Source organism: Nanorana parkeri, unplaced genomic scaffold (assembly GCF_000935625.1).
Source record: "Nanorana parkeri isolate BGI_ZX_2015 unplaced genomic scaffold, ASM93562v1 scaffold1143, whole genome shotgun sequence".
Lineage (NCBI taxonomy): Eukaryota > Metazoa > Chordata > Amphibia > Anura > Dicroglossidae > Nanorana > Nanorana parkeri.
In genome coordinates this window covers 214,085-241,743 of record NW_017307411.1, presented here as the reverse complement: position 1 = coordinate 241,743, position 27,659 = coordinate 214,085, and the positions used below count along the sequence as shown (strand labels likewise).

General features: G+C 40.8%; 1 protein-coding gene across 1 annotated transcript in view; it reads right to left on the bottom strand.

Annotated features, from left to right (window-relative positions):
• Positions 1-295: 295 nt before the first annotated feature.
• Positions 296-27,659, bottom strand: part of GPR143 (G protein-coupled receptor 143) — a 38,304-nt gene continuing 10,940 nt past the window's right edge. The window contains exons 4-9 of the mRNA XM_018568142.1: positions 22,646-22,738; positions 20,034-20,143; positions 18,802-18,910; positions 13,938-14,055; positions 10,765-11,017; positions 296-588 (exon numbers count right to left, since the gene is read on the bottom strand). Coding sequence (XP_018423644.1) covers positions 473-588; positions 10,765-11,017; positions 13,938-14,055; positions 18,802-18,910; positions 20,034-20,143; positions 22,646-22,738 — 799 coding nt within the window. The 3' untranslated portion in view covers positions 296-472. The remainder of the gene's footprint in view (positions 589-10,764; positions 11,018-13,937; positions 14,056-18,801; positions 18,911-20,033; positions 20,144-22,645; positions 22,739-27,659) is intronic.

The window sequence follows — 27,659 nt, the reverse complement described above, 5'->3', positions numbered from 1 at the left end:
TTTCCAAAACAGCTATGCTGTTGTAGATTGATCACTTCTCCTGCCTTCTCCAAACTCTTCACCCTTTTGTGATGAACCCTGTAAGTCTTTTGAATTCTACCTATTCAATGAATGGGCACTTTTGCTAATATCATATAAGGGGGATTAACTCACCAACTACTATAAACATCATGATGTGTTTATTAGCTGGAAGAAGCAGTTATGCTCACAAGTCTGCTATATGTCATAGGGTCCTGGTTTATATTTTTATAGGCTTATATATAACACAATTTAAACATATCAGCATCTCAAATATATGACCATTATCTGACTTTATATGTTCCTTTAATTAAAATTGAACTGAGAAACAGATAAGCCTTTAGACATTTGCATGGCTCCAATATCTTGTTGGTTGGAAGCTCACATAGGATATATTTTGTGCATTAGGCATAACATTTTTCATCTGCAGCCTGTGAAGTGCCCAGTTTGATGATCACTTGACCAGCTTTTGTTTTTCGAGGTTTTCTGTTGATTCATCATCAGCCTCTATGTCATCTAAGTGTGGAAGTTCACTGGATATGTGGATTTCAATAGTGCTAGCTTCAGAACCTAGCAAAACAAAAGAGAATTGACTCGTATGCGGGGTTTTCTCATCGACGCATATGAAATTACTTCTATTAATGTTCTACAAATGTTATCATCGGTTTTATATTTCCAGCTACATCAATGGCCATGCAGGTTTGAAAACTATATTGAAATACAATTAAAATACCTATTTTTTGTTTAAATACACAATGAAGAAAACATTGTTTGAGGTTTTCTGTTGCTTAATTACAATATACTTACAACTCTGTGAATAGATATGTGGATTTCAGAACCATTTTTCAAAATTGTATGAAACCAAAATGTAAGGTATCCCGAAAGCTTGCATCTTTAATAACTTAGCTGATAATGGGTACTTAATGGAGAACTATGAGGTGAGTGAAAATCCCTCATCCACATAGTTCGATCCAATGTGCGACAATGAAACTGCCACACGTCGGCTCAATAGATCAGGAAGTAAACAAAAACATGCCGTCGCTCCCTCACTTCTCGATCATCTCCCTGCAGAGAGCAGTGACTGTCAGTCACGGCTCTCAGCAGGGATTCCCCCCTCCCTGCTCTGATCCTCCGGCGCTGAGTAGAGGAACGGACGGGGGAGGGGGCGGGTACAGCTGGCTCTACCTCTAGATATTCAGAGCCCGCTGTCACTCACGCAGCTGGGTGGATCTCGGCAGTAATGTCAGGATCCGTCCCAGCTGTGGCGGTCTCAGTATACCTTCAAACTTTCTGCGATACTTATAACAACCCCAATTAGCACCATCTGAGTACAGCCATAACATCAGGGGTGATGCCCTCTACCCTTGTGGTTTAAAGAGGAAACATTGATTCCTTTTTTTTAAACATTACATTTTTATTATATAAGAAACATACTCAAGAAAACATTACAGCACTAAACAGTATGCATTACAAATGTGAATTTAATGTTGCTAGAAATATTTGGGAGATTATAAGCAAGGAATATGAGTGGTGAGGCATAAACGAGGTACACTGTAATAATCTGAGAAAAGGGATAAAATATAAATTGAAAGCAATATAACAGTATTGTATCTGCTATTGGAAGATAGCAATTGATTTGAGAAAGAGAACAGTTCTTCATTCTGAAATGCATTCGTTGTGTAGAAGATTTTTAGAGATATTAAAGTGACACTAAACTCAGGAGTTAAAGCTTAAAAATACATTTAGGTACCTTAATTATTAACAAAAATGTATCTTATTTTTGTATCGTTCAGCTGTAGATCCTCAAATCATCTCTGAATTCATGCCAACACTGTCCTTCCTTTTGGAGGGTGGCCACTTTTGTTCCCCATGGTCCCTGTGTGTGTTGCAACAAATGCAGATATCATCAGCACTCCAGCACGAAGAATCGCATCAGTGCAAATCCACTTTATTGAGAGATGCCATTATTATTGAGCCTGAGGAAGGGGACCCTGTGCTGCCCCGAAAGCCTTTGTCTTCATGACATCTATCAATAAAGTAGATTTCCACTGACGTGAATCTTCATGCTGGAGTCCTGATGACATCTGCATTTGTTATTGTATTTTGAGCGGCACCATCCAGTCATTAAAAGCAGCCATTATTTCTGGGATATCCGGTAAGGAGTGCGGCAAGGTATATGGACTTTGTGCTCTAAAGTAGCCACCCCTCTTGGCCCAGGAGTGTTGTTTTTTAGTTCAGGAAACATAGGTGCTCAGTAACATGAGATTAACCCTTACGAGATTAAGTAGTGTTAAGGAAAAAAATATGGGCTGGACTACACAGACAATTTTAGGTCTAGGCCTGGTTCACACCTAAGGCGATATCACACAAAATACAGATTTTCATTTAAGTCAATAGAGGCTGTCCACTCCTTTGAATTGCGCGCAAGTGAAATCGCCTGTCGCGCAAAAGGGTGCAGGTGCTATTTGCAGTTTTGTTCTCGATTTGCAGTGGTTCATCTCGATCTACAAATTCACAAGCCATAGGGTGAGGATTAAGTGTTAGGGTCAGGTAAAAGTGAACATGTACTTTCTTTATCTCTAAAGCACCCCAGGAGCTCCTAAGCCCAACATTTTCTGGTACGCATATGTTGACAAGGTGTCATGGTTCAGAGCCTGGCCCGGTCTTTTGTTCTAAATGGGCAGTGAAGCAACTCACCCACAATTTTGGCATATCATATGTCGACTCTCATCTTCAGAAATTGGGTCAGTATATGCATACCAATATGCCTTGCCAGGTCGGGAAGGGGGGGAAGCAGGCACCATACTGATAGCGCTTAAAGAAGAACTCTGGACATATGAAATATTAACCCTTGCAGTGGGGCTACCCCCAATGTACAGTGTATTGGACGCAAGGACCCTAAGGGACATTCAATTGCTGGAGTGGAGCAAGGCTCCAGGGAACGATCTAGCAGCAACCTGGATCTGATGTTCATGTGAGTATATCTTTGTTATTTTAGCTTTCTAGACAAGAGGGATAGCCACACTGCAAGGGTTAAGATTTTATACGACCAGAGTTCGTGTAAACAACTTTTTTTCTGACTGCAGATATGCTTTGAGGAACCTGAAGGGATAAATTTATGACTGTAAAATACCACAGGCAGAATTGCTGAAATGATACTATTACTGCACAGCTGTTTCATAGTAAATTGTGACTTTTTTTCCAAAGCTTAGTTGATGAAAAACAGTTCCGCTGAGCAGAAATGTGTTTTTAATTACAGTGTGATTATTTATTGGAAATTTCAAACATCAAAAATGTTGTTGAATTAAATGTCTAGCTTTCATTCTCACTTTGCATAGTAAATGAGGTTAAGTTAAGTGAAAATTTGTTTTGCAAAGAATACCCAATTATATGCGAGGAAAATATTTAAAAAAGCTAAATTTTTGCTGGTACACGACTGGATGATTGCAGTCAGCATGACTTTACCTCATATACGAACTGACCCGAAGCGCAGAAGGAGTTTGACTCAGCCGATCCAACATCTGGATCGGCTGAGCCGAACCTCCGGCAGTCTACTCACTGCTGTTCGGCATATTCTTATAGATGCCGAACTGCAGTGAGTGAATAGCCGAATGCCGCTGAGTGGCATTCGGCTCGGCTGTTCTGCTCAGTCCCTCAGAGGGACTGAGCAGAACATAAAAAGAGTGAAAAAAGTTAAATAAAAGTAAATAGAAAACGATTGTGCGGAGCTAGCAGTGACAGCTAGCTCCACCCAACAGTTTTCTATTGTCCGGCGGTTCTGCTGCCGTAAAAAAAAAAAACGGAAAAAAAACCTCTGCCGGGCGCTCTGGGAGCCTCCCACTCCCGGCCGCCCAGGAGAGAAACACTGCTTTTTCTTTTTTTTTTCTTTATTCTGACACGGAGCCGTGTCAGAATAGAAAAAAATAATAGTAATTTTTGCCCATTGGAATTTAGCATGTCGAAGAATCGGTCGAAGCTACGGCTAGATCCTTCGGCAGCTTTGTGAATAGACCCCTAAGTAAAGATTAATTTGCAAAGTGAATATGCACGACACCTTTAGTAAATCACCCCAGTGTACCTGGACCTTCTGTAACTGACAAAGACAATGGAATGTCACTCTGAAATGTAATTTCTACTCAGTCACTATGAGAGTGGATGAAGAACAAAAAACATCATTAAAATCAGTTCCTATAAAGCACCTTTACTTAGACAAATATTAATTTTCAAATGTATTCAATGAAAAGGACAATGGAGCATAAGCTGTATGTAAGAATGTACATGTCATATACAATTATGTATTAATTAACTGTTATCAAAAAGATAGGCATACTCCCAACGAGATGGAAAAGATGGTCAGTTTTAAGCAAAACTAATATAATTAAAGGATATACCCCCTGCCACACTCCTATTTGCATAGATCATGAAAATAGCTAATTCAATAATTTGGAGGTTTGTTGAAAGTTGTAGTGAGATACAAAACTTTTGTTTGTTAAATTGTGTATTTGTGAATAAAGGTCATCAGACCAAAAACAGGGATAAGTGAGGATGAAATAGCTGTAAGGGCATTTGATTTCAAATAGACTGTCCCTGCAAAAGAGAGACCGTTCAGGGATATGCAATAACTATTGTTAAAGCCCATCTCCGGGCAAACAAAAAAGTGCCCTTGCAGTAGGGTTACTCCCACATTGTAAGGATTTACTGCTTGCGATTGTCTATGAGACTAGAGTAAAGCATTTACTTACCTGAACCCAGCTTCTCCTGTGGTCAGTGCTTGTAATGTTCGTTCCGGGTTAGCTAATGCTATATGGATCTCAACTGTGGTGTTGAGGGTACGGGTATCAGAGTGGCAGCTGCACCTCGCTTGGCCCGTTTTTAGGAGAGGCTGAGAGGGAGCTGCCTCACATCATTCCCCGCTAGGGTGTGAAGGCTTGGTTACCACAGAGTGTGGTTCAAGCTGAAGTAAGCGAATGAGTCCGTGCACTGGGGGCATTTAACTCAGCAGGGGTTAATGACCAGCGATGGTGAGTATGCACAGCAGTGTTTGTTTAACCAGTAATGAGGAGTTTGCACAGCAGTGGAGATTAAGCCATCAATGAAGAGTATGCGCAGCAGAGATAATACAACCAGCAATGATGAGTATTCACAGCAGTAGATAGTATACTAGCAATTATGAGCATTCACAGCAGTGGATAGTATAACCAGCAATTATGAGCATTCGCAGCAGTGGATGTTAAGCCAGCAATTAAGAGTATTCACAGCAGTGGATATTATAACCAGAAATGATGAGCATTCACAGCAGTGGATGTTAAGCCAGCAATTAAGAGTATTTACAGCAGTGGATATGGAAATGACACTTTGATATCTGGTGCTATTGTTAGCTATAGCCCAGGGTACTTGCGTTCCAGTCAGGTAGCGACTTGAGAGTCCAGGTCCCGGAGGAGCGAAGGGAGCGCTGAGTTGATCAGCGTCCTGCTACATCAATAGTGAGACTCCGATCAACTAACGAGCGGCGGCTTTAAGCCAAGCGCTCGCTCTAGAGGGGGCGGAGCTACAGGGCGCGCCTGCGCAGGACGTAGATCCCGGCAGAGAGAGAGATGCCGGCGATCCACAACGCGCCTGCGCAGTACGACCACGGCCACTGCCACCTGAGGCCATCACCCGCCGTGAGCAACCCGAGGCAGGAGGAACCCGCTGTCCCTGCACAGGCCCGCGACTCCGATCAACTAACGAGCGGCGGCTTTAAGCCAAGCGCTCGCTCTAGAGGGGGCGGAGCTACAGGGCGCGCCTGCGCAGGACGTAGATCCCGGCAGAGAGAGAGATGCCGGCGATCCACAACGCGCCTGCGCAGTACGACCACGGCCACTGCCACCTGAGGCCATCACCCGCCGTGAGCAACCCGAGGCAGGAGGAACCCGCTGTCCCTGCACAGGCCCGCGACGGACGCCGGGCACCAGACCCCACCAGGGTACGTCCCTTACAGTGCTATCCTATTCTCTCCCTCCGCTCCAGCTATACTTTAGCATCCTCAGGTCTAAAGCAGGTCTATGGAACCTGTATTAGGAATGATGACATCAGCCTAGACCAAGGGAGTCCAAGGGAGGGCAGGCTGTGGCGACTGGTCTAACAGCCCAGAGGGAGCCAGTGGCAGCAGTGACATGGTAAATTAATCTGCTTTACTCCAGCCCCCTGGACAAAAAAGAACTCTTAATCTTTACAGTGTGGGGGTAGCCTGGAGATGGGCTTTAAAGCATGTACTTGCACTGTTTGGACTATGCAAAGCTACCGGTTCGCTTTATCGCAGGCACCACATAGAATTCATGCTTGCCAATATTCTTTAATCTCCCCAATCTACTACTTGATCTGATTAAATACTTTTTGGTATGGGGGAACATAGGGCACCCATGTTGCAGTGCTCATTGCCAGGGAGGCCGTTTTCCAGGTCTGAGTGCTGGAATGTGGGAATTGCAAGGTTCTGGGCCAGTTTTGACTTAGTAGAAACCTACACAAGAAATTTTGGAGGCTGTAATGGTAGAGATTGGGAAGGCTCCTCCTAGAGTATGCTTTTAAGAGTTCCTGTTACACTGCTTCGTCCAGGTAATATTCAAATTCAAATTTTTAAGAGCTGTAGTATGAGACTAGCTCGGTTAGTGCCAGTGAAATTATGGCAATCATTGGCAGAGAGGACACTAATTCCATTGCTACAACAGAGGGCAATCAATGCCAAGACAAGGCTTGGTGCACAAGTAAAATCAACCCTTCTGCTGCAGAGTCAGGTGGCACCAACTTAAAAAGGGCAAATATGTTGAGTATGAAAGATGGGTGCCAGAAGGGGAGCCAAACTGGGTCATGTATAGGAGTAACCTACATTAAAAACTGCTTCTGCTTGTATACATCTTTCATGTCAACACAGCATAATGTTTGTAACACTACATAAGCAAAATGTTATACAGCAATAAGAGCAAATGGGATATTTGCTAAAAAAAAAAACAACACTTTTATGCATTCACATAAGAGGTCTATACAGAATATTCTCTAGGCAGCCAACTTGGAGGTTCCCAGTTAATCTCCCTATACTATCACTTTATTGGTTCTTTAAACTCCTTTCAAATCAGATCTGAATTAAAGCAGATTCCATCAAAACTGATTTACCTTTGTATTAAGCACCACTTTTTAGCAGGCGTGATCTTTGCACACCTCAGTGTGTGACCCTTACTGGATTCTCATTAAAGTCAAATATATGAAAGTTTACCTTTAAATATGCCCTGAATTTATTAAAGAGAAACATCACTATAACTTAAACAAAAACTTTTATTTTGAGGACTCCAGATTGTAAAAATAATTTTGTGATGTGATGGAAAGGTTGTAATTCAACATTTTGAAATGCATACACTAACATTAGAATGTCTCACAGATACCTGCTTTGTTAGAAAAAAGACACTCTTTACCCACTGTGTACAAAAAACGCAGACATCGACATACCTAGTTTACAATAAAAAATATTTCAACTGGTCAAAGATACAAGTATAATTTTCTTATGCTGTAGGTGAAAATGCATACTGTATCTATCTATATACAGTGGAGAGAGAGAGTCCCACTCCTGGCAAACGGTGACATCAGTAAACTAGGCTGTCCCAATTAGATGCCACCTGAAGCATCGTTATCTCTACCTTATTTTTTACTTTTGCAGTTATAAAATGTTTCAGTTTATCTCCTTATTTTAATGCATTTATAATTAATATATGTTTATACATATGTATATTTGTATGTGTCTAACAGAAACTATCTTAACTAAATGCAATGTTCCTAGGTTTCACATGTTTACATTGGACTTTGATTAATTTTGAGTTTTACATGCCTTAGGTTACTTTGGGAAAAAGCTGATAAATACAGCCTATCTGGATAAAATCATTTCACAGGCTAGCGATTTTCAGACCTCTATAGGGTTATCTTCCAAGTGTCTTAATTTCCAGACCTCAAAAAGATCAACTCTTAGGTGTCTTCATTCCCAGACTTCAATAGAACCATATCCCAAGTGTCTTCATTCCCACACCCTTATAGTACCATCTCCCAAGTTTCTTCATTCCCAGACCTCTATAGGCCATCTACCAAGTGTCTTCTTTGCCAGACCTCTTTAGGACTATCCCCTAAGTTTTTTTAATTTCCATATCTCTATAACACCATCCCCAAGTGTCTTCATCCCCAGACCACAATAGGACAATCTACCAAGTCTGTTCTTGTCCAGACCTCTGTAGCACAATCTTCCAAATGTCTTCATTCCCAGACCTCTATAGCACTATCTCCCAGGTATGTTAATTCATAGACCTCTATAGGATGATCTTATAAGTGATTTCATTCCCAGACCTCTATAAGTGTCTTTATTCGCAGAGAAGCCTATATAGATCTACTGTGCAGGCATGACCAGAGTAAAAGGGCTTTTCTCCAAATGCTATTAACATAACAGGCTGGTAAGTATGCATCTTAGTAGGGTTGAGGTTGGCACTCTGTTAGAAAGAGGTGGGTAGAAATTATATGTGCCCTTGAAGTTAGAGCATATCTAAACCCAAAAACAAAAATGTAATACATTACAACTTACCAGTTTTTAGATGTGGTGGTTGCAATATTTTACTTTTTGGGGTTTTTTTTCTTGATTTTCACCTGGTGATTTTAACCTGGTGATCCTGTCAATAATACACTATCTGTCTTATGGTGACAATGTTCACTCACTGTATTGCATCTTCTGAGAAGCAGCATTGTCCTGCTAGGCTGCTCCCCTGATTTGGACTAAACACACTTCCCCAACAATGTTTCCATGCCAACATACAACAGTGAAAAAAATCAATAGGTTTTTTTTCACTGTTGTCTGTTGGGATATAAGTATTGTATATATAAGCACATGTCAGATCGGTCATTCACTCGGCTGCCCTCGGCAGCTTCGTGAATAGGCCCCTTTGTCTTGAGAAATAGGCCCTGTGTGGTCCCGAAATGTTGGTTGGGGATACTTTATTAATTGATGTTTAAATACAGATGAACATTTTGTTTAAGAGGTGTGCTGGTGGAACATTTCTCTAAACCCATAGAATCTTCTTACTGGACACACACTAGGTGGCAGCACAGTGTCTTATTGGTTAGCACTTATGCCTCACATCAATCGGGTCCAGGTCAAATCCTGGCCAGGACAAAATCTTGCGTGGAGTTTGCATGTTCTCCCTGTGCTTGCATGAGTTTCCTCCAGGTACTCTGGTTTCCTCCCACACTCCAAAGACAATCTGGTAGGTTAGCTGGCTATTGTGTAAATAGGCTTTAGTATGTGTGTGTGTGGGTCTAAAAATCCAAACTGAAGCCTCCTATGGTAGACCCTGGTAACACTCCATCGGGTGTACCAAGATTGCTATGCGGTTATGGTAGAGGGAATGGAATGGGACACACATTAGCAGACAACAGGATTGTACAGGATGACTTACAGCTACTGCCTGAAACACAAGACTGAATGATGGTGGTAAGGGGAACAAAGAAATATGACCTGTTTTGCCAGTGAACCATACAGCAGTATCCAATATTGATTATCCCAATCTGTTATAATTAAAACTATACTACTATACAGTGAAGTATAACATTTGAAATAATGGCATGTCTTTTATTATCATGAATATATATTTTCATAATACAATCTTGACACCCTGTAAAGACTTGACCTTTACAATTCAAAAGATATTTTAATTCTAGGTGTACTTGAACATTGTCTCACTGGTTATATGCGCACTCTAAATAAAATCACTTAAATATGCATCTACTTTCACAGTCTCTGTAGGTGTACATTGTTCTCACTGTCACAACTCCAAATAAGCTAATACTTCTTGTTCTACTTAGAGCCCATTAACACCACTGTGCATGTTTCATACATTGGTGCGCTGTCGTGCCATTCATTGTGAATGGCCCTCCAATGCACCACCAAAATGCATGTGTGCTGCTGTGCGTTGCCCTGCATTATTTTCTCATCACCTCATTGCACCACTATGGGTTTAGATCCATTTATTTTAAAAAGACTGTTTAATACACCATAATGCCTGAGAACATTGTTTGCTGCAGCACTCAACAATGTGGTGGAAATGGGCCTTCAATTGAACACATACAAGTAAAAGTCAGCATGACCCTCAAGTAAATAATTATGTGGGTTCTGTGACTTCAAACAAACGTTTACCTTTTGATTATAATAGTTTAAAGGGGTTTTCCACTTTTAAACTTCAGCAAAACTGAAACCTAAACCAAACTTGTTATCTTTAATTGTTAAGCATCTAGCAAAATCTGAAATTTCCATTTTAGGTAGATTAGCCATTAGGTAAAACCCCTTATAACCAATCCAATGGAAGAGCATTAGACTGTGATGGAGGATGACAGATAATAGCCTAATGGCTAATGCTAATTCAAAGTAGTGATTTAATGTAGCTCATTATGAAGGTAACCTGGAATTGCATTTAAAAAAAATATATATATATATATAGTCACTTTCATAAAATATAAACCATAATACTTTTATCGTTTCTGTAGCTTATTCTCTGACAAAGAGAAATATTTGATCAATTCACAGCAGTTCAGTACATTGAGACATAAACCCTTCAATATTAAAGGGCCCAGTAAAGCACCAATATAATAAGAATTTGTTGGATAGATGGAACTGCATAATTAGGAGCTACCAGCCTTGGTAAATAGGGGAGTGTCTGGTTATCCTCTCTGCTATACTCCCATTACCTTCAGAAAGCATGCTCAGTGCCTCGTCTGTTTGTTGGCTGTTCTCCATCTGAGCTTTGGTGGGGTCCTGGATGTAGCCAGGGTAGTTCAAGAAAGAACCTATTCGGCCATTGCGATCAGACTCAACAGCAGATGTACTAGACAGATGTTCGAATGAGATTTCCTTGTGCTTAAGCCTGAAATCAATGTTCCATCCTGTCCATCCATACAAAGCCAAAGTAAAGAGGAATCCTTGCATTGGGTTCAGTATGCCCTTACAAGAAAGAACAAAAGATTTATTAGTCTAACACTGTGCAATATTAAGACACAGCATATACAGGGAGCTTACAAAACATTTATGTATATGAGGGTTACAATGCATTTGGAAAACAAATCACAAAATGCTTCCTCCTAAATAAAGAAACTGTCTTACCACATTTGATTTACATTATGTAGCAGAGTATTACCACAAAATCATCTTTAAAGTGATCCTAAGGTAACACTAGTACTGTCATGTAAGCATCAAATACCTGCTTTAACTTTATACTTGTAGCTAAATGGAGCTTTTTGGTTTCAAGTCGCATGCTGTAGACAGGGTCTTGATCTTTTGCAATTTGGCAATTTTGACAGCCTCTGTCATTCAACGGTGCAAAATTTAAGGGCAAAATGTAATTAACTGACACCCTAATCTGAATATCAATCCCTAAGGGCCCACATTCATTGGTGTGGTGTACAGTATTAATGCATTGGGATGAGAAAGGTACAATGGGGTACAATTCAAAATGAATGACACCGCAGCACACAAATGTGCATTAACGCACACATTACCCGCAATCGAAAAATTTGATTCTGCCCTTAAAGGAAATTTGTACTTAAAAAAACTTGGAGGCTACCTTACCTGCAAATGCTAACTGTCTGGCTGTCATGTTGATCTAGTGGTCGTGATAGAGAGGGCCTGGATGGTAGCAAGTCAGCTAGCATTTCCAGAAAGAAGTCGGTAATGGCAGCATACATACTTCACTTAGAACAGGTTTTCTTTAGGAATAAGAGGTGTTACTGCTTAATGCCCAAATGCAAAATATAAAGCAATTTTATGAATTCAGTAAAAGCTATTTATCTGAATCTACTAACCCTAACCTAATTCCACCAAACAAAACAAATCTAAACTAAACCAGTTCAAGTGCAGACAGTAAACAAATCACTGCTTTAAAGCAGCAGAAGCAGCATTACCCTTTGATCAGGGCTGACAAGTGACAGCCAGATTAATGGGTAATGGCTGGAATATTTTAAGGGTCAATGCTGCCTCATGGAGCAGTCTTGGGCATTGCATAAAACAGTGTTCTAAATGTTTCTTAGCAATGTTTTTAAAACATTACTTTATTACTTGGACAATAGGGGGAAATTATCACATATGGGTCACTAACTTAGCTAAAACTTAATTTACGAATAGTGAGGTGAGGCTTGCTCTGCCTGACGAATATCCATTCTGATACTGAACAAATTGTATAAGAAATTTAAATGAACAGTCCTTTTTTGCTTCTGTATATAGTCATTTTCTATGTCCATCTCTTTTCCACTTCTATTAAAGTGTATCTAACGCCATTTTTTTCTGGATAGAGTAGAGAATAGAGGGTGTTTAAAAACCCTTGTATTTTTTTTTTTAGCTAACTTTATTTTGTTGATTGGCTGTGTTGGGGCACCAGGACAGAAACGTTGTCTGCTGAAAAGTGTCCAGAAGAGCTGGGTACAGGCTAACTTGCTGCCCTGCAGGCACAAAAGGAAGTAAGAGGAAATTTCTCCAAAGTGAGGGGAAATCTCCTCTGAGATCGTTGTCACCAGAACAGGTGTCCTCAGTGGAGGATTTCCCCTTTATTCTTGTTCTAGTGGCAACTGTAAAATGATTTTCCCTTAACTCAAGTGGAGTCAGGAGATCTCATCCTACAGTGTATTAGTCAATGTTTACTAAGACTTCTATGTTTACTAGAGGAAAAGGCATTTCTGTGGTGTCATAGATCATTTAAAGTGGAATGAAACGTTCGGCCAAGGAGCTTTTGTCATAATGTGCAAGCATGCACGGCATGGCATTCTTACCTTGAAGAATCTTATAATAAAGTGCCACTATCCAAAGCTGTGACGTCCACCTCCCTTGTTACTCCATATCTGTTTTTTTATTTCTTCTCCTTCTTCTGAGATCTTGAGTGCTCAGCGGTCTTGATTGTCTGGGCTGAGATAACATAACTCCTGTGCATGCTTACAGGAGTTCATGCATTCTTGCACCCAGCACTTACAGATGTACAATTCTGGCATATTACAGATGCCAGTCGGGTTGCACAGATACCAAGTACAGTACTCGGTACAAGTACGAGTACATGTATCGATACTTTTGAGCTCCAAGACTAGACTAGAGAAAAATTCAAAAGTTAGGAGGCAGCTGTCATTTGTAAGGAGCACACGGAGCTCCTGGGATTTGTACATCTCTGTTTTAATGTATGATTTTGTTTTTATACATATAAATAAATTGATGCACAGATACCAGTTTTGCGAGTACGAGTACTGATACATTTTTGTTTATTGTCATGTGACAGTTTTTCTAAAACAATACAGACTAATGATTTCAGGACAGTGGTGGAGGGCCAGAGCCAGGTCCCAACTGCAACCGCTGCAACCCTGGTAGTTCTCATGAAAATGCCAAGTATCTGCACTGGTACGCGAAAGGTATTTGTGCATCCCTAGATGCCAGGATTGTACACTGAGCTGCACATGCGTGGCTGCCAAGGTACAAGTCATAGGGGGAAAGATTTGTATGGTAGAAAAGCCATTTTAATTTCTGCTTTAGTTTTGCTTTAATTAACTGGATTTATTAATAATATTTTGTTTTTATTCGCATTTAATTTACTAACTTACTTGTTTAACTCTGTGTATTATTGTTGTTGTTATTATCATTATTATTATGATTATATAATAATCATAATAATAACAATAACTTGGAAAGCATGACAAGATAGAATGGGTTAAACATATGCCATTAGATCAATATATACTGCATATAGTTTTTTTGTTCATAGTTTATCAGTTTATATATGCAAGAACCTGAATAAGAGCATGCAGAGCAGTTAAAATAACTGAAAGCATCTTAGCTGGAACTTAGTCATTAATAATAATATCCAAGCTTGTTGAAGTCATGCCTGGCTTACCATGATGAACCATGTGATAAGTGCTGCATTCCTGACATTCTTCAGCTGGTCTCCATTCATGTCTGGCTGCAGCTCCAGATAGAACAAAAGGATCTCATTGATGACATTGGACAACCAACTAATAAAAAGTTAAAAGTGTCAGTTATACTAAGCGTAGGCACATTTGGAATATCCCATCATCCCCATTAACAGACACTCATGTGTAATATTAAAGTAACTCCATAATATCAGAAAATCTAAGACATTCCATTGGAAAAAATGATGTCTACTTGACCTACTTGTAAAACTCGTTTCTGTTACTGAGCATGGCCTGGTTCCATCAAGGTTTTCATTTAAAATGGCTGCTCTAATATACACAGGAGGCCAACGCAAAGCAATCACCATGTTTAGACTTTGGTAGATGCACGAAGGGTCACTCTCCTCATGAGGGTATAAAAGACAATATGGCAACAGTTTCAAATGCTTTATCTTGTTAAAATCTTCTCTTTATTGGAGCAAAACAGAGAAAATAGTGGCTTACACCTCATGGCTAGAAAATTTAGAGAGAAAGTATTTTAGTGTAGAAAACAGGTTATTATGTGCAGCAATCTATCTCAAAACCTGTCCTGAAGTCCCAACGATGCATATGATTTGCAGGTGATCTCACTTGTGAAACTATATGAACATGTGGAGTAATAAGTGGCTCAGTAATGCAATTTGGGGGTCTATTCACGAAGCTGCCGAAGGAGCTTCGGCCGATCCTTCTGCTAGGTTCGGCCCCAGGACCCCTTCGGTTCAGTAAAACCGAAGGGGTGCTGTACGGGCTATTCACAATAGCCCGTACAGCTCCCAAACGTGGCCGAAGCTGGCTGAGCGGGCGGCCTTTGGCCGGCCGACAGCCTGCTCCGGCCACTGCAGAGAGATCAGCGTCCCTGGTTACCTGCTAACCAGGGACACTGATCTCCAAACAGCTAACTCTCCCTGGCGCCCCGGGAGTCTCCTGCTCCCGGCCGCCAAGGAGAGAAACACTGCTGTTTCTTTTTTTTCTTTATTCTGACACGGAGCGATGTCAGAATAGAAAAGAAAAAATTCCAATTGAAATGCATTGCTACATTACTATTGGCTATGGATGCACCTATATATCGGCCGCCGAAACATATTGCCCGAAAATTGCACTTTTGGCATAATGCCGAAAGAGCCATGTTTCGGCCGATACATCGGCGCATCCCTGGTTTCTTTTCTCCCCGCTGGGCGCTGTTCCAGCGGGGAGAAAAGAAAGTGACAGCCGGCCGAGCGCTGCGGTGGAGAGCGCTGTGAGCGGCCAGCGTCTCCTCCCACACCGCTCTGCCGCCTATCACAGTCTGGCAGAGCGGTGTGGGGGCAGAGACAGCGCTGTCACAGGAGGCTGGGCTTTCCTCTCTACACCACTCGATCAGCCTCTCATGTTCGGCCGACCCGAAGCCACGCAAAGCCAAAGCCACCCGATGTATGGCTAATTTCAGCCGATATACAGCTGAAATCAGCCATACCGACCTGAAGTGAATAGCTGAACAGTGTTCGGCTCACTTCACTTCAGGTCGGTCATTCACTCGGCTCCCTACGGCAGCTTAGTGAATAGACCCCTTAGTCTTTTCGGTAGATCTCTACAAAACATAAATAATTGGGGGGACCTGAAGATAGGCTTGAGATACGATGATAAAAAACCTAGAAGCATTTTGATGCTTCTAAGCTCCATGGTACTCATCCCTCCAATGAATTTCAACATTTTTTGTATGCACTTTTGCCTTTTGTATTTATAAATATTAATTTCATAAATGTAACTTAAAGTCCATCTCCAGGCAAACCAAAAACACTATCTTTGCAGTGGGGCTACCCCCACAATGCAAAGGTTAAGTGCTCCTTGTTGTTTAGGGGACCGGAGTAAAGCACTTTTAATTATTTGATCCCTGCTCCCCCAATGGTCAGTGCTCACCTCTCTTCCCCTCCGATCCAGCTGGCGGAATGTTCCTCGGAATCCTCACCTCTAATGCTGGTCTCTGGAACCTACAAAAGAGGTGATGACGTTAGCAGTCCTTAGACCGCTGGAGCGAAGGGGAGGAGAGGCTGTGGGGAATGGATTGATAGTTCTGCTTTTGTTAGGTTTCTCTTAAGCTCAGTGTTATTGCTTGTTTCTACCTGTTGTTGATGGAGTGTCCCTGGCAATAGGGCACAAAGATACAATTATAGTGAATGAGTAATATTTATGTCTCCTTGGTCAATAACAAGGAAGTTGTGGAAGCTCTCCTGCCTCTTGGGCTTTAGCCAGGAGAGGAGGATGTGTTGCTGAAAGTTTACTGTCACCCCAGCCTGCTGCATGGGGAGGGTGTGTGATAGAGAGAGGCCCACGTCTAGTTTGCTGCTCTCCTGCTGGAGAGTATATTCAGGGTAGGAGGTACAGAAAGGTGATTGCCTGAGTTAGGGCACCAGGATGGAAACTTTGCCTGCTGAAAAGTGTTCAGAAGAGCTGGGTACAAGCTGTGGACATTGTAGGGAGTTCTGGTGGCTAAACCAGGGAGTGCATCTGCTGCCCTAAAGTAACTACTTGCAGTTTGAAAAGTGCAGAGTGCTGGTGTGGCCTAAGGACCCGTTCACACCATGCAACCTGGCTATGGAAAAATAATTTCCCTTTCCATCACAGAAACCGTACGACCATTAATATCACGGTGAGGCCATACAAAAGGAACCAAAAAGCTCACCTTTAAAGTACTGTGGGATACAGCACTAGCTTATTATAACAAAAGCTAAGCTCCTTACTTTCAGCACAAAAACAAGGAGCTCCATCTCTGCTTATGGGTGGACAGAATTATTCAAATCATAAACCTATGGCTTTACTTTAGAGGTGGCCTTTTTGGTTTCTATGAAAAAAAATGGATCTTATTTGTGTTTCGCTCGTCTGTACATCCTCAAATCATCTCTGCATTGGTGTGAACACTGTCCTTCCTTTTGGATGGTGTCTACTTTTGTCCTCCATGGCCCCTGTGTACTGTGTTGTAAAGTAGCCAATGCTCCAAGCTCGCTTCCATGATGGACTACACACAGGGAACATGGGGAACAAAAGTAGCCACCCTCCAGAAAGAGGGACAGTGTCAGCACCAATTCAGAGATTAATTGAGGATCTACAGCTGAGTAATACACAAATAAGATACATTTTTGTTAATAGTTAAGGTGCTTGAATGCATTTTTAAAATTCTACTCTTGAGTTTAGTGTCACTTTAAATGCTACTGCAGCACAAAAATAATAAGCTGTAAATCCAGCTCATTTACAGCCTGACAAGGATATGAAAACAGCCTTGCCACAGCCCTACTGAATTATGGTACTGATAGATCAGGTTTATTTGTTAACATCAGTTGTATATCAACCTCTAGGAACCTGCTACTTTTAAATGAAGCCTGCCACATAAAGATAATACATTTAAATACCATACCATGCTTTAGGCATGAAATACTATCTTTTCATTACATACAGATGAACACTAGAGGGAGCATTCAAAAAACTCCATGTAAAATTATACAGTTCAGGAAAAGTAATTTCAGATACATGTTAGAATAGTTTAAATAGTGTTAACAAAATAATTTTTTATGAGGGTGCAACTATTATTTATAAATGTCTCACTCTTATGTTCTTTATAATAGAGTCCCAACACCAGTCCAAACTCCTCTCCCCATTCTGTGCCGTGTGTGAGAGCAGTGATCTTTTATTAGTGATCTGATGTGCCCCCCACTGAGTCAGACCTACAGTTGTAAAATAAGCAGAGAGCTATTTTTTTGCTGAGACTTCAATTGGGCTTTTAACATCTGCAGAAAAGAACACAACTGGGGTCTCAGCCATCACATCATATTGCCTAAACTCAAGCGATAGCGCGGCTTACCTTGCATTTTATTTCAAACATCTACAGACTTTGAATGTTTCTCATGAGAGCCAATGTCATAAACAAACAAAAAAAAATCCAACATGCATACCTGGAAAATAAGAGTGAAAACTTTCCTTCTGCTGCCTGAGCCAACAGTTCCCCACAGAACTCAGTGGTTCCTCCCGCCAACCTCTATGTCTTTACAGGATAGAACAATGAAGATAAGCGGGAGAGCTATGGGGGACCAAGGAGAAGTACTTCTGGAAGTATCAGTTTTCCAGGAGACTTCAGCAGAGGATTTCTCGAGAGCCCGTTGGCGTTCTTGTGTTACTGTATTGGCTACAGAAAAAGGAAATTCTTCACCCTTTTCTTTTCCAGGTATGCCTTCTTGGAAATTTGGGTAATGACAGGGCCACTTTAAAAAAAAAAAAAGTTTATTGTAGCACACAGATACACATTGTCCCTTCATTGATGCTCTTTGTTCTGACATGTTTCACCCAATAATGGGCTTAGACATAGAACATAGATACTCTATGACTAAGACCATTATTGGGTCACACATATCAGAGTTAAGAGGATGCATGGAGGGATGATGTGTATCTGAGTGCTACACAGACTTTTTTTCTGTGAGTAATTGCTGATGTTGGAGCAAGACGAGCTTGGCCGATGTGCACCCGCCATTCTGTCTGGTGTTGCTGTAAAGGAGTGGTGATACTGGGTTATAGAATCCCTGACAATTACTATCTAAGGATTAATAAAGAAATCAGAAACAATTATGCGCGGTGCAATATGATATTATAGAGTTTATATGCTACTAAAAATTCCAGGATACATCACAGACTTCCAGGTTTTCTGCAAGTTATTGCACTTAAGTTGTATTCATCAATTTAACAGAATATGAAATAGAGGCACTGTATAATGTTCTGTCACTATACTGAAATATCTTTTTTACATTTATGTTTTAGTTTTGTAGCCAAAAAAAGGGAAGCAGTTACCATATCATGAAAACCAGCATAATCTTGAAAAAACGAATCTGAATTTCTGTTCCTAGACGTCTTTCGTTTTCTGTATAGATTCCTTGTCTTCCTTTTAATAATGTGGCAACTGACAACACACAATACAAGGTTAATATTAAATATGTATTCAGTGTGAACATATTGCACATTACTGTATGATAAAAGCTGAGAGGGGTAAATGACAATCTCAGAAAAAAATGAGTATAAAATATGACTACATTGGGAAGACCCATCCCAACAATAGATATAAAAAGTTAAGTAGATGGCATCCATGCATTTGATAAGGTTATGACTGAAGAAGGATAAATACTAGATCATTGGAAGAGTGGTGAGATTGGTTAAGGGAATGTATGAGGTCAGAAATACAGGTGAGGACTAATGCATAACAACTTAAATGTGATTATCAGGTTCATAGGAAACCAGCAAAAAACTGGAAAGGAGGAAAGCAAAATAGGAATGCAGAGAGGCATAGATATGACTTCCATCAGCCTTCATGACAAATAGCAGGGCTGAGAGTCTTGTAAGTGGAATACCAGATATGAGAATTTTGGCTTAGTCAAGAAAATAAATTATAATTGCATGGACTTTCAATTTAGTGGACTTTAGTGTATTTCTGGCATATTATGAAAATGGAATTGGCCAAATATATGTTCCAAATGCAAACAATGAAGAATAAGACTGAGTGTAGGGAAACCCTAGGGCAGCAAGCTTGTAGGGAAAGATGAATGAATGACTGCACTAATTACAGTTACAAAAATTGCAGGGAGACAGCTTTTGATGGTGGAGGGTGATGAGTTTCCTCTAGGTCAAGATTTAAGTACCTGTCAGACATCCATGCGGAAATGGCTGAGGGACAGTGTGAAAATGTTAAAATGCCATTCTGCGGAGATTGTTTGTTGTTTTTTTTTATTAAAGGGTACCCTGATGTGAATAAGCCCCCTGCCCGCACCCCCACAACCAACGCCCCAGGACTTGTGGGGAAGTGGCCCTGGTCCCCATCGGCAAGGGGACGAGGTGCTTTTCCAGGGGCGACCCTGGAAAAACACCCTCCCAGTACTGAGGGCATGTGGCTGGGTATGTGGCTGGGGGGGGCGCTCGCTCATCCACCCCCTTTCCTGCCTTGCCAGGCCTGTGCTCGGATCTAGGGTCTGGTTGGGAATTTTAGGGAGGACCCCTCATTTTACTCTCTCTCTCATACTTTGTGCTCTTACCTGCTGAGACAGTCCTTTTGAAAAGGATGGGATTTGCTACCATTACAAGCAGAAGAGGGGCGTAGGTAGTGAGGTAATGAGGAATGGCATGCTCCAAGCCTTCCTCACAGCTGGAAAACAAAATCAAACCACATTCTTTTCTCTATTACATTGCAATATTTAAAGAATCATATGCCTGATAACACTATAATGCACCTTTTATGGCAGGAAAGCCTAAAGTAGAACTCCAAGCAAAACTTTTTTTAAGTTTGGGTAGAGTAGGTAAGGGTTAGAACTTCTGTTAGGTTTCTTCTTCTTCTTATTATTATTATTACATAGTATTTATATAGCGCCAACAGTTTGTGCAGCGCTTTACAATATAAGGAAGACATTACAGTTACAGTACAAATCAAGACAAGATGGTAAGGAGGGCCCTGCCCCTGAGGGCTTACAATCTGAAAGAGGAGAGGCCAGGACACCCCCCTGATGACGTGCGGGCTGCCTGGGTCGCTATGGGTTCGAACACACCGCTGTTCAGATCACCGTGATCTGTGCAGCGCTGCGTTCTTCTCCATTGCCGCTGCTGAGTCAATGAGAGTCAGCAGCTGCGGTGGAGGAGGCTGGATGTGGCGGGGAGGAGGAGGCGGGGCTGCTGACAGAGGGGGAGGCGGGCCCGGCGACGGAGGACGGATGGAAGAGTATATTTAAATAAACGTTTTTGTGCCCGGAGTTCAGCTTCAATGAAAACCCTCTTAAAGCCTAACTCCTGGAATTCCCAATGAAAATATCTCCCCTCTCAGTCAAATATTTCTAGGGGATGGGTTAAGATGCAGTAATTCTTACCTTAATCCAAGGTTTCTAGCTAGTTCTGGATCTGATGACAGGTCCCCCGAAGTTGCCCTTCTCACTGGTCTTTGACCGGTCTTGCCATTGCCTCCTCGCTGATGACATCACATCACGTGATGATGTAGGTTTGCTCACCTACATTTTAGTGCTGGAGAACGGAGGAATGGAATGCTGGCTGTTGGGAGGTCCTGGATTAAGGCTAGTTATACTCTACTATCTTGTACCCTAGAAAAAACGAGCATTAAATGCTTTATCATCAAAGGAGTGAGGGACATTTTAATAATTTAGTGAGAATGTCTAGAGTTCGAATTAAGCCTTTTTTCTTCCTCATCCCTGCATAAGGTGGAAAAATGGGGGAATAGCATCACTAATCCCATAGTTCTCCCTGTTGGCGTATATTGAGACCTGTTCCAAGAAACGCAGATCTCAAAATACCTACATGGTTAGTGGCCAAGAAATATAGAAACCTCCAGCATCCTGGACCTATTTTCATGTGTGCCATCGGGTAGACAAGCCTGTATGGGGTGAAATCTCACCAGGTTGCAAGATCAGCTTGTAGAACATAGAAGATTGTACTGTCTTTGCAACAAGTTTGGCACTATAGAATCAATAAAGTAAAAGCAGACTTATATATTGCAAACAGGAGTTATAGAACTATTTACCAAATCATGTGTGTTTCATCCCCACACAGCTACCTCCTCATGTATCACTTGCCCCTCCCTTTTAAATTGAAAGCCCTCATGGGCAGGGTCCTCCTTACCATCTTGTCTTGAATTGTATTGTGATTGTAATGTCTTCCTTATATTGTAAAGCGCTGTGCAAACTGTTGGCGCTATATAAATCCTGTATAATAATAATGTGTGTGGCTGCTATATCCAGCTAACCACAAAATTGCCATATTACGCAGAATAGGCTGGTATATATTTGGCGCCTTGGTGTGCACAGGTATCTAGCAACATGCAAAGTGTGAAGTCCCAGGTGCACTGTTTAACATTATACGTGAGTTTACCAGTTCACTGTGTTTTTATGTAGGTCCTCAGCTCCGGGCAGTTCTGTTGGAAAGCAAATCATTTCCAGGCTCAACCTTTGTGGCTCTGATCCTCTCGGTCCGTTGCCATGCTCAGAATAGTGACTGCTGCAATTCCATATGCTTTGAGCCAATTTACATCATCCATACCTCCCAACTGTCACTAATTTGGAGGGAATGTCCTTCATTTGCAACCAAATCCCTCTGCCCCTCTTTCCTACTCAGTTGTCCCTTGAAAGGGTTCTATATAACTACCAAAAGTGTTATTCTACACTAAACCCTTTATCTTTCCTTATTATCATGTTTGCTATTTTAAAAAGCCAGTATAAAGGAAAAGTAATGGTAAAATAGTGGGTCTAACCAAACATTTTGGGCATACACATGTTTAATTGTTCGCATGACTGGGATTGTGGCAGGATTCTGTCCATTGCCCAAATATATTGTGCTGGAAGTTGTCCCTCTTTCTCATGTCATAACATATGCATGATCCCTGCTGATTGGTTGCTACTGGCAAATGAAAGTTCACATGGAAGCTAGAAAGTAATGGAAAGAATTGTGGTGTGGTCTGCTGACAAATACAGTAAGCACAAGGAGGCAGACTGGTACAAAAAAAATAGAAAACTTCACTTTCAGTGAATTTGTCCAATCTGGTGTAAATCCTGGTTCAGGCGAACTGTTTTGCTCATAACAGGTTGACATATAAACAGCCCAATCCTGAATAAATACTACTGAAAAACACATGCAAAATATAAATACTTACTTAGACACTGAAGGGTAATAGAGCATAGCAACACCTTCTATACAAAGCAGAACTGCCAGCCCCCAAGTCATCATGTGATAAAGGACAATTGTGCTGCAATGCAAGCATAGAATTAAAACATTTTATTTCAATGCAAATTATTATTTCACATTTTTTTTACTCATACTCATTTTAAAATTCCCTGATAGTTAATAGATTTTTTTAAATTCACATTATCTGAGCAGAGATTACATATTCTGCCATGTTTCTTCTAAACCTTGAATGCTTACTTACCTGTCATAAGAGAAATATGTAGGCTACCACTGCTGACCTTTCCTTGAGAATGTAGATCACTTGGCTGCCATGCTGATATGTTGGCTAACTCCATTACTTAAAAGTGTTGAAGCCCAGCAACTAGCATTTTTAGAAGGCCAGCAACAAGATTTTCCTCATAGCAGGTTTACTTTAAACAAAAGTAGTAAGATGGCTATGAGGGGTGTAATTGTTGATCTCCTTCAAAGTATACTAGATGTCTGTCTGTCTCCGGCATCAATACTTTCTGAATGACTGATCTGCGTCCTAATTCCAGGTCAAAGCCTCAGCAAGTTCTGAAGCCACTAGATCAGTATTTATACCATCGAAAAAGAATCACCAGAGCCATTCTTAGACACTCTGGTCTATTAACTGATACCCTGATGCACAACAAAACATTGATGTATTTTTTCATTAATTTTCAGGTGCATTATGATACATTTTTGAAGGTCTTCCTTTAACCGATTTCTATGGGAAATGCAGCATGCAGAACATTTTCTCAATGCTAAACAGCACTTTGGTGAGAATAAGTCTGCTTGGAAATACTATAATCTAATTCCTGTGCATTTTAGCAATGCTACAAAATATTATAGCGATGTTTCCAGCAATAATGATCCCCATAGTTCTCGAAATATAAAAATGTCAATGAGTTTTGGTTCTCTTAGTTACTATATCAACTCAGAACATAAAAGACTATGTTGTGATACTGACCTTTCTATATAGTCTTCTATTCTAACTCATGTGAATTGCAGATGAGCTTTTCTACTGCCTGTAGCTATTCAAAGATATCTCTGTAGCATGTGAATGAAAGCATGACCTCTCAAATGAAATATTGCCATGCCGCAAAAGTATATAAAACTGCACTAAGGAAATGGGAGGACATGTTTTCACTATTTATTGCAGAAACCTACATTACAAAGCAAGATAGAATTTAAATTACTAAGCTTGTTCGCTATATAGTGGTGTGGCACCCCAACACACCTTCTCAGACACTTGCATTGCAGCGCAATGCATGACAACGCAATGTCCTCTGAAAATGCTGCATGCATGATTTTTGGTCCATTGTGGTCTCTTAGGCAGCTCATTTAATAGGTCTCTCAACTTTCTAATGTAAATTGTATTAGATTAAATAAAAAAAGCTCAGGAATAACATCCCCTCTCCCTTCCCACGGCTGCTTCAGCAGTTGCAGTGAAAAGTTGTTGTTTTTTGCTTTTAAAAGAAAATTGAAACTATGTGAGTAATAGTTTGCTCCAACCCATGTCACTTTTCCTTGACAGCTTGGTTTGAATGTAAATATAGAGTATATACATACACAATTCTTTTATGATAATTGGCTTTTAAAGTAAACCTGGTAAAGGTAATAAACAAACCGTACCAGCGTAACCCAAGTACATAGCCTGCGTGTGCCTTCAGATATCTTCTGGAGAACTCAAATGCCATGCAATTGAGAACATACTCATATGGGTACTGCAGTTCTCGAGAACTGACTTTGTGTTGACATTTGCATATTAGAGCGTCTCTAGCTTTTCAAAAAAGTTTCTAAGGGTGATTTAGACACCTGTAGTGTTCCAAAAAACATGGAAGGGATTATTTACCCTATGACATGCGGTACAGTAACACATGTTACCACATATTTTATGCAGGAGTAAATGACATGTTTCTATACATATTACCTGCATTGCAGACATTGAACATTGAGGGCAGGTAATAAAAGGTCTGGGGACACTGTGCAGAGCTCTCTTCCCCTTAGGGGCCTCGCCCTAGGAGGTCTGTGGAGATGTAGGAAACTGGCCTGGGCCTCAGCACATGGCAGGTGCTGAGGGGCCTAGAGGCCTAGGATACACTGATACTTTGCTGGGCCCATACACGTGGCAGGTGATGGGTGCCTTGTTCTAAGAAGATACTACCACTAAAGTGGAGTGCTCCTTGGTAGTTGCAGATGCTGAGGGCACAGAGATTCCAGATCCTGTTGCTAAGGAAAATACCTGATGGGAGCTGGGTTGGAAGGAGAGTCTGCTTGTTGAGGGGTACCGCAGAGGAGCTGGTGCGAGCGTCCGTCTGGGACCCACAAGGGAGATCCCTCACCCTATTCCAGGTATCTGTTCACAGTATTACTACTACTATTGGTCCCTGGGACCAGATCACAGTGATTTCAGCCTTAGCTGTTGCTAAGGGAGAAAGCTGTCCTCCCAAGTATTTCCAAGGGCATCCTACAGACCCTAAACCCTCTCTCTCCTATTGAACTTGCAAATAAATACCCCAAAAAGAACCCTAAGACTCGAGCCATTCTGTCCATGAGTGTCGGTGTGCTGTTGCTGATCAAAGGGGACCGGTAGCCGGAACCAACAGGTAGGAGAACCCTATATCATACTCAGCGGCTCCTTCGGGGGTGAGCGCTACACCAGCAAGAGTGGGTTCAAGACTGCAAAGATGGTGTTGGCTATCACCAGGTAGAAAAATGTCTGCCTTTTCAACTCACCATAAAAATTAAAAAAAAAGGTTCTTTGCACAAGTAGACAATCTTGTTTTCTCAAGTCTGTCTTGTTACACAACGGCAATGTACACCTTCTAATACCTGTCGCCTATGCTGCAAACTTGAAGTAAACATACAAAAACATGAAACTGTTATTGAAGCACATCCAGTGCACCAAGTACAAGTGGAATATCTGTGGAGATCTAAAAGTAGTGGCCCCGCTTCTTGAATGTAGCTTGGATATACTAAGTACTGTTTCATCTGTGAATGGGACAGCCGTGCAAAAAAGTTATATTACATTAAAAAGGAATGTCCACTCTGAAAAAATGTGGCACTTATTACAGCATACAAGACCATGATGTGCAGCATGTTCTTGATGATTTAATTCCTGCAGTCACACTTGGCCTTTTTTCCCGAAAATCTAGGTGCAGTCAGTGACGGGCATAGTGAATGGTTTCACCAAGACGTGGCCACAATGGAAAAACGATATCAGGGCAACTGGAGTTCCCCAATGCTATTTGTTAAGATTCCTATGTAATACAGTCATTATGGAATTATGTTTTTGTTCAGCTTGAAGGGGTATGTCCTAATCACTAAAGGTTTTTCAGGAAGCTAAACTTTTGAAAAGATTTGTTGTCCAATGTTATTAATGAATGAATTGTTTTTACAGTGAAAGTGAATGTAATGTATTTTCCTACAGATGTCTGGCATCACTCATAGATACATTAAACATCATACATTCTCAGTTACTTTAATTTTAAACCTTCAGATACATCAGGAGTTAAGATATTCCATCTGCTATGAAGCACTAAAAATACACTTTGTGCAAGAAAAACTTTTTGTACTTTTCATTGAAAGTTACATAATGATTTTGTGGAATTCCATGAAATTAGGAAATGATGGGAAAATTATACTTGATGTTATCTGAACACTTAATCCACATACCATTATTTTTCGGTACATGGAACGTATTAATAAAATACTCTTGTAGATTCCAATAGTGTATTTTTTTTCAATGTTTTAATGTGACGCACATGAATTTCAAACAGATGTTAGACGCTCATTAAGAGATAAAAGTACTAGTCTCTATATAAGAGTACAGAAAAAGTATTTGAAATGGTTATTCCACTTAAAATGAAAAAAAAGAAGAAAAAAACACCCCAGGATGTTAAAGAATAAGGCCAAGTTGTTGAAAAAAAAAGGTATATTGACCTAAGCTTTAATAAAATCCATATTCAATTGTAAAGAATCCAAAAGAGAAATTTCACTTATAGATGGATTGTGGCAAACAGAAACATCGTATGGCTTCTACTTTTTGGGGAATCGATGGGGAGATCTTCCTACCAGAGTTCTTCCTGTCCACCTTCAAAATTTAGAGTGGTCCTGCTCACCTTGGAATGGTGCTACCAATCCTCTTACCTTCTCATTTATATAAAATCATCTACCCACTAGATGTTATTTAATTGATATAAAATCCATTAAATTGTAACAAGGAGAATAGGGACCCATTATAATGGCCACAGCAGGTATACAATCTCTGTTCCCCCTACGAGGGCAGGAAAAGAAAAACCTGACAAAAATTGTAGTTCTATCCAAAACTAAAATTAAAGGTGTAATGCCCCCCTGACTTTCCCTTCAGATACTGGTGTATAGGAGCATGTGACTCACTGCCCTTTCATGTGGTAGCACTGGTGCTTTGTGATTGGCCCAGTACTGTCACAAGGGGGCAGAAAGACAGTTAGCACTGTGTAAACTCTAACCAGAAATGTTACTAGAGCTTACACAGGGCTTTGTTCTTCACACCGGGTGGATGAATAGAGTGTCAGGGGAGTGAAGTTCAAGGACACATAGCAGGTACCCTTTCAGTTGTATATACTTACATAGTTACATAGTATTTGAGGTTGAATAAAGACATTAGTCCATCAAGTCCAACCTATTAGGATCTCATTCTAGGAGTACCCGTACCCCTGTATATTACGGTCCCTTAAGAAATCGTCCAAAAGTTTCTTGAACAATTCCACATTATTTGCTGAAATCACCGCCTGTGGCAGTGAGTTCCAGACCCTAACTGATCTTACTGTGAAGAACCCCCTTCGCACCTTGTGCTGGAATTTTTTTTCCACCAATTTTAGGTTATGGCCTCTAGTTTTTGTAACGGAGTTAATTTTAAACAGTTTATCGCTAATGTTGCTACCACCATTAAACATTTTGTACATGGAAATCATATCCCCCCTTAATCTCCTCACCTC